Below are 8,547 nucleotides of genomic sequence, written 5' to 3' on the forward strand. Positions count from 1 at the left end.
AGCTGAAGGCAGTCACTCAACCAACTGAGCCAACCAGACACCCCACTATATCATTCTTAAAGGTTCTATCCAGCAAGATCTAACAATTGTAAATATCTCTGCCCCCAAAAAGAGCCAACTACATAAGCCAACTGTTAATCAAAAAACAGATAAGTATTGATAAGAATATGTTAATTGTAGGGGATCTTAACAGAGCACTCTAAGCAATAAACAGATCAACAAAGAAACAACTTTGAATGACACCCTGGACCAAATGGACCTCATAGATATATATAGAACATTCCACTGGAAACTGGATCTCAATCATAAGAAAAAGTTTGAGAGAAATTCAAACACTTGGAAACTAAAGGCCATCCTGCTCAAGAATGTTTGGATCAACCAGAAAATCAAAGAACAACTTCAACACTTCATGGAAATCAATGAGAATGAATACACATTAGTCCAAAACCTATGGGATACAGCAAAGGTGGTCCTAAGGGGGAAATGCATAGCCATCCAAGCCTCAAAAAAATAGAAAAATGCCAAATAAATAAACTATCTTTATACCTTAAAGGACTGGAGAATCGATAACAAATTAAACCTGCTCCATGCACAATAAGGGAAATATGGTAAGAGCAGAGATCAGTGAATTAGAAACTAGATATTCAGTAGAACGCATCAAAGAAACTAGAAGTTGGTTCTTTGAAAGGATTAATAAGATTGATAAATGACTGGCTAGACTTACTCAAAAAGAAAAGAGCAAAGACCAAAATAAAATTATGAATGAAAGGAGAGAAATCATGACTAACACCATGGAAATAGAAACAAATCATCAGAAATTATTACCAACAGTTGTATGCCAATAAATTAACCCAGAAGTGGATGCATTCTTAGAAACCTATAAACTCCCAAAATTAAATCAGGAAGAAACTGACTGGTCTAAAGCAAAGACCAATAACCAGTAACGAGATCGAAGTGGTGATCAAAAACTTCCCAAAAAACAAGAGTCCAGGACTGGATGGATTCCCCGGGGAATTCTATCAAACTTTCAAAGAAGAAATAATACCTATTCTTCTAGAAAGAGGAGGAGGAAAACACTCAGATTCTTTCTATGTGGCCAGCATCACCTTGATCCCCAAACCAGGCAAAAACCCCATCAAAAAGGGGAATTACAGACCAATATCCCTGGTGAATATGGATGCCAAGATTCTCAAGATCCTAGCTAATAGGATCCAACAGTACATTAAAAAGATTATCCACCATGACCAGGTGGAATTTATCCCTGGGATGCAAGGATGGTTCAAGATTCACAAATCAATCAATGTGATAGAACACATAAATAAGAGAAGACACAAGAAACAACGTTGTCCTCAAAATTGATGCAGAAAAAGCATTTGACGAATACAGCATCCTTTGCTGATTAAAACTCTTCAGAGTAAAGGGATACAAGGAACATTACACAACTTCATAAAATCCATCTATGAAAAATCCACATTCTCAATGGGGAAAAGCTGAGAATCTATCCCTTAAGATCAGGTACACAGCAAGGATGGCCACTCTCAGCACTATTGTTGACCATAGTACAGAAATCAATTGTTTTCATATACACTATCAATGAAACTATAGAAAGGGAAATAAGAGAATCAAATCCATTGACAATAGAACCATAAGATACCTTGGAATAAACCTAACCAAAGAGGTAAAGGATCTCTACTCAAGGAACTATAGAACACTCCTGAAAGAAACTGAAGACTCTACAAGATGGAAAAACATTCCATCCTCGTGGATTGGAAAAATATGCTACCCAGAGAAATCTGTAATTTTAATCTGTAATTTTAATGCCATTTTTCAAAGCGCTGGAACAAACCCAAAATGTGTATGGAACCAAAAAATTCCACGAATCTCCTAAGAAATGTTAACAAAGAAAAACAAAGCTGGGATGATCATGTTGCCTGATTTCAAGCTATGTTACAGAGTTGTCACCAAGACAGCACAAAGAGAAACACAGACCAATGGAACAGAGTAGAGAGCCCAGATATGGACCCACAACTCTATGGTCAAATAATCTTCGACAAAGGAGGAAAATGGTGGAAAAATGACAGTCTCATCAGTAAATTGTGCTGGGAAAATTAGACAGCTACGTATGCGAGAGTGAAACTTGACCATTCTCTTACACCATAAACAAAGATAAATTTAAAATGGATGAAAGACCTCAATGTGAGAAAAGAATCCATCTAAATCTTAGAGTAGAACATAGGCAGTAACCTCTTCGACATTGGCCACAGCAACTTCTTTCAAGACGTGTCTCAAAGGCAAGGGGGAAAAAGTGAAAATGAACTTTTGAGGCTTCATCAAAAATAAAAACTTGGCTCAGTGGGGTAAGCCACTGACTTCGGCTCAGGTCATCTCCGGATCCTGGGATCGAGTCCCGGCTCTTTGCTCAGCAGGGAGCCTGCTTCTCTCTCTCTCTGCCTACTTGTGGTCTCTGTCAAATAAATTAAAAAAATCTTAAAAAAAAATTCTCCTAACCTCATCTTCCACCATTAAAAAAATAAAATAAAATAAAAAAAAACCTTTCTGCATAGCAAAGGAAACAGTCAACAAAACAAAGCGACAACACACAGAATGGGAGAAATTCACAAGTGATATTATGGACAAAGGACTATAAAGAACTTCTCAAATTCAACACACACAAAACAGATAATCACATCAAGAAATGGACAGAAGACATGAGTGGACACTTCTCCAGTGAAAAGACACATAGCTGACAGACACATGGCTAAGAGTCATATAGCTAACATACACATGAAAAAAATGTTCAATGTCATTAGCCACCAGGGAGATTCAAAGCAAAACCACATTGAGATACCACCAGACACCAGTTAGAATGGAAAAATTAACAAGGCAAGAAACAATAAATGTTGAAGATGTGGGAAAGGGGAATCCTCTGATACTCTTGGTGGGAATGTACATTGGTATAGCCACGTAGGAAAATTGTGTGGAGATTCCTTTAAAAGTTAAAAATAGAACTACCCTATGACCTGCAATTGCACTACTGAGTATTTACTCCAAAGATATAGATGTAGTGAAAAAAAAGGGCCATATGCACACAAAGAGGGCAAGAAGTCCTCAAACAGACTCCCTGCTGAGCATGGAGCCCAACATAGGGCTTGATCCCAGGGCCCTGAGAACATGTTCTGAACTGAGATCAGGAGCTGGCTGCTTAACCATCTGTGCCACCCAGGTGCCCCAAGTTAGTGATTTTTTTTATTTCATTCTTTCAAATATTAGTTCATTGGGGTGCCTGGGTCGCTCAGTTGGATAAACGACTGCCTTCCTGCCTTTGGTTCAAGCCATGATCCCAGAGTCCTGGCATCAAGAGCCTTGGAACAATGGATAAAAGCTATCTTTGCAATGAAAGAACTGCATAAGACAGAAATGTTGAATCAACTAATATTTGCATTGGAATTCATTGTGTCGACTATATTCAAATACTTTAAAAAAGCATTTTTCTGAATACCACACGAACATTATTTGTACAATTTATTTGTACGATTTCTAGATCTGTCCCAGTGAGGGGAAAAGAGGCCTCTTACCCCTATTGTTAAAATGTAAATGAGTAACTGGTGATAAAAACACACTTGTGACAAATAATTCTTAGCCCCTACTTGGATTACTGTGATGGGAAAAGACGACTTCCTAAGACGCAGACAGTGCTGGAGTCCCCCTCAGTGATACTGCACCACTCTGGAAAATATGCCTTCGGGTTCTTTCCCATCCCCCAGGGCAGCAGCAAATCCTTCTTCTCCCCTTGTTTTGGCCAATGCAGCCAAAGATTTAAAAGTCTTTGGTTCATAGATGGCTAGATCAGCAAGTACTTTCCTGTTGAGCTCCACCTGGCACTTAATTAAATTGACAATGAATGCTGGGTACTTCAGGCCATGTTCCTGGGAGGCAGCTGTAATTCGATTAATCCAGAGCGTCCTCATGTTCCTCTTCTTCAGTCTTCGTGCTTTCGTGCATTTCAGAAATATCTGAATTGGATTTCACAATTAGATAGTAAATTAGTAACCTGTGTAAGAATTGTATCCATATAGTTATGGTTATCTTATCAAATTTCTGTAATACTGGGAGAATTGCTGTGCACATGATAAATACTAAACAAATGTTTGCCTAATTAATGAATAACATAACTATTCTATTTGTGTTTACTCAGTTAAGCAATAATGAGTATTTTTGAAGATGCTGTTCATCGTCAAGCCTTGTTGTATAAATATTGATGAATGAGAAAAATAGAAATATCAGTCTTCATCCAAAATAAACAGATACAAAAATAGTATTTTAGGAAAATCAGCTATTTTTCACTTCATCACAATAGTTTGTGAATAAAAAATGTTCAACTTTACTTGCAACTTGGTTGTAAAATATTTCATTTGTATCTGATGGAACATAAACTACGTTATTCCTCAAGGTCATTCTGTGAGATATATGTTATAATCTCTGTTTTACTGAGAAAGATACAAAGAAAACTTAAGTCATTTGTAAAAAGTCATTCATTGAGTCAATGTCAAATGTATAGTGAATTCATGTACCAAAGCATAGAATTCCATTTACTATAAAACATCTTTTTTTTTTCCATTCTGAAATTGGATGACTCTACTGAGTCTTGATTAGAAATGAAAAATTGTTAAACACAGATGTTTGAATTTAATACATAAGTTCAATTTTTGAAGCACATGAAAAATTTGAAGTTTACATTAGTTAAGTAGAAGAAGAAAACCCCACAAAAACAGCAAATGACTAAAAAAATTTAAAAAGAACATGCACACTAGGTGCATTTTACCACAAAGTTATAATATACAGGATCACTATTTTTAGTCCTTCCCACATTGTAGAAATAAAGAGATACAAATAACTCCATGAAAAATTAATGCATGCTATGTGTGTGTGCATCAAAGAGAAACTAGGCTTATAAATAAAATGGTAAAGGAGAGAGTCTGGGAGGGACATCTGGGTGGCTCAGTCAGTTAAGCCTCTGCCTTCAGCTGAGGTCATGACCCCAGGGTCCTGGGATTTAGTCCTGCATCAAACTTCTTGCTCAATGGGGTTTCTGCTTTCTCCCTCTGCCTCTCCGCACACTTGTTCTTGGTCTTCTCTCTCTCTCTCACATAAAGATAACTTTTAAAATATTAGTATTATCTCAAAGATAAATAAAATCTTAAATTAAAAAGGGAGAGAACCTTGGCACAATGGATAAAAGCTAATATGCAATAAGATAAAAAGGCCCATTTTGGTGTGTAAATCATCATTGCTACTTTCAAATGGAATGAAGATTCACAGACTGGAAATCTAAACTGTATATTTATTTTAAGCCCACTTCTCAGTTCTTGCAGGAAACCAAGTTAGTTCATAATTATTGAAAATTGTAAGAGATGTGACTTTTGGGGCACCTGGGTGGCTCAGTGGGTTAAAGCCTCTGCCTTCAGCTCATGATCCAAGGGTCCTGGGGTTGAGCCCTGCATCAGGCTCTCTGCTCAGCAGGAAGCCTGCTTCCCTCTCTGCCTGCCTTTCTGCCTATCTCTGTCTGTGGAATAAATAAATAAAACCTTTAAAAATAAATTTAAAAAAGAGATGTTGACATTTGAATTGCTACACAGTAACCAAAAATATATATACACTAAATGTGCTTGCAGATTTTGGCTGGACAAAATAACGTACATTCTAGACTGTACCTGGTTTGGTTTATATTTTTCCCAACTTTTGCCAACAAATTCTAAACACAATCTTACTGAGTTAATGTGAAAATGCTACAGTGTAGGAAAGTGCTTGAAAGATATGAAAACTTGAATTTTAATGTGCTGTGAATTTTCTCATTTCTTCTAAATTTAGGAATGGAAATTAGAATTTAGAATGAACAAAATGATTATAAGGCGAGACAATAGTACTTTTTAAGTTTGAGGCTTTACAATATATTTATTTATTTATTAAAGATTTTATTTATTTATTTGACAGAGAGAGTTCACAAGTAGGCAGAGAGAGAGAGAGGGAAGCAGGCTCTCTGCTGAGCAGAGAGCCCGATGCCGGCCTCGATCCCAGGACCCTGAGATCAACACCTCATAGTGCTATTTCTGGATCATAGGGTAGTTCTGTTTTTTTTAACTTTTTGAGAAACCTCCATACTGCTTTCCAGAGTAGCTGCAATAATTTGCTTTCCCACCAGCAATATGAGGTTCCCCTTTCTCCACATCCTCACCAATATCTATTGTTTCTTGTGTTGCTGACTTTTGACATACTTAATAGGTGTGAGGAAATATCTCATTGTAGTTTTCATTTGTATTTCCCTAGTGTTGAGTTATGTTGAGCATCTTTTCATGTGTCTATAGGCTATCTGGATGTCTTCTTTGGAAAAAAAATGTCTATTCCTGTCGTCTGCCCATTTTTAAAAATTAGTTTATTTATTTTCAGCATAACAGTATTCATTATTTTTTCAACACACCCAGTGCTCCATGCAATCCGTGCCCTCTATAATACCCACCACCTGGTACCATGACCTCCCACCCCCCCCCAGCCACTTCAATCCCCTCAGATAGTCCATAGTCTCTCATGATTCACCTCCCCTTCAAATTTCCCCCAACTCCCTTCTCCCAACTCCCTTCTTTCTAACTCCCCATGTCCTCCATGCTTTTTGTTATGCTCACAAATAAGTGAAACCATATGATAATTGACGCTCTCTGCTTGACTTAAATATTTTAACTCAGCATACTCTCTTTCAGTCCCATCCATGTTGCTACAAAAGTTGGGTATTTGTCCTTTCTGATGGAGGCATAATACTCCATAGTGTATATGGACCATATCTTATTTGGTTTTGGGATGTTGAGTTTCATAAGTTCTTTATATATTTTGGGTGCTAATACTTCATCTGCAAATAGTGAAAATTTGCCTTCTTCTTCATTGCTGATTTTGATGCCTTTTATTTCTTAATAAAAAAGAAATAAGGCATCAAAATCAGCAAGGAAGAATCTGCTGGGAGTAGGACTTCCAATAGCAGTGGTGTTGACATCCCTGTCTTGTTCCTGACTGGATGCAAAGCTCCAGTTTTTCCCCATTGAGGATGAAATTAGCTCCTGACTTTTAATCTATGGCATTTGTTATGCTGATTTATGCTCCTTTTAAGCCTGCTTCGTTGAGGGATTTTTATCATGAATAGCTTCTGTACTTTGTCTAATGCTTTTCCTGCATCTATTGCAAGGATCATATGGTTCATTTATTTTATTAATGTAGTGTAGCACATTGACTGATTTTTGAATATTGAAACACACTTGAAGCACAAGAATAAATACCACTTGATCTTGGTGAACAATTCTTTTAGGTATCATTGAATTTAATTTGCTAGTATTTATGAGAATTTTACATCCATGTTCATCAGAATATTGGTCTGTAGTTTTTGTTTTTAGTGGAGTCTTCATCTGGTTTGGTATCAGGGTAATCCTGACCTCATAGAATGAATTTGGAAATTTTCCATTTTTCCTACTTTTTGGAACAGCTTGAGAAGTATTAATTCTTACTTAAACATTTGGTAAAATACACCTGTGAAATCATCTTCCTGAATTTTATTTGTTGGGAGATATTTTTTATTACTGTTTATTTTTTATTACTGTTTATTTTTTATTACTGTTTAACTTTCTTTGCTGGTTTTCATTTTTATGAAAACCATTACGAAATTTCATTTCTATATCATTTTTCTATAAATGATATAGAAACAAAATAAAAAGATCAATAAAATAAGAACTAGTTTTTTGAAAAAAAATTGATTAATCCCTAGCCAGACTTATCAAAAATGAAAGAGAAAAAAGACCCAAATATATAAAATCACAAATGAGAGAAGAGAAATAACTAATACCATAGTAATATAAGCCATTATAAGAGAATATTAATAAAAATTATATATCAATTTGTGCAAATTGTAAAAAATGGATAAATTTATTTCAGTTTGGTAACATGTTTCTAGAAATTTATCATTTCTTTCAGGTTGTCAAAGTTTTGATGTAGTTTTTAATCATATTATCTTATTTTAGTTCTGTGGTATTTCTCGTCTATGATTTATTTATACTTTTTATTATTTAAATTCAACTTCCATAACATATAGGGTATATTGGTTTCAGGAGTAGAAATTAGTGATTCAACACTTGCATATAACACCCAGTGCTCATCATAACAAGTGCCTTCCTTAATGCCCATCGCCCATTTAGACCATTCCCCTATGACCTCCCATCCAACATCTTTCAGTTTGTTCTCTATAGTTAAGAGTCTCTTATGTTTTGCCTTCCTCTCTGTTTTTATCTTGTTTTATTTTCCCATCTTTCCCCTATGTTTATCTGCTTTGTTTCTTAAATTTCACATAGGAGTGAAATCCTATGATATATGTCTTTCTCTGACAAATTAGCATAATATACTCTAGTTCCATCCATGTTTTTATTCCATTGTATATGTACCACATCTTTTTTATCCATTCATCTATTGTCTATTGATGGACATTTGGTCTCCTTCCATAATTTAGCTGTTGTTGAT

General features: G+C 35.7%; 1 protein-coding gene across 1 annotated transcript; it reads right to left on the bottom strand.

Moving 5' to 3' along the window:
* Window positions 1-3,693: 3,693 nt before the first annotated feature.
* On the bottom strand, window positions 3,694-7,396 carry LOC132007069 (large ribosomal subunit protein bL20m-like). Its single transcript, XM_059385212.1, has 2 exons — window positions 7,391-7,396; window positions 3,694-4,013 (listed from the first exon to the last, which is right to left on the bottom strand). The coding sequence occupies exons 1-2, from the start codon at window positions 7,394-7,396 to the stop codon at window positions 3,708-3,710; spliced, it is 312 nt and encodes a 103-aa protein (XP_059241195.1). The 3' UTR covers window positions 3,694-3,707.
* Window positions 7,397-8,547: the final 1,151 nt, after the last annotated feature.

This window comes from Mustela nigripes, chromosome X (genome assembly GCF_022355385.1).
Source record: "Mustela nigripes isolate SB6536 chromosome X, MUSNIG.SB6536, whole genome shotgun sequence".
In the NCBI taxonomy this organism is placed as follows: domain Eukaryota; kingdom Metazoa; phylum Chordata; class Mammalia; order Carnivora; family Mustelidae; genus Mustela; species Mustela nigripes.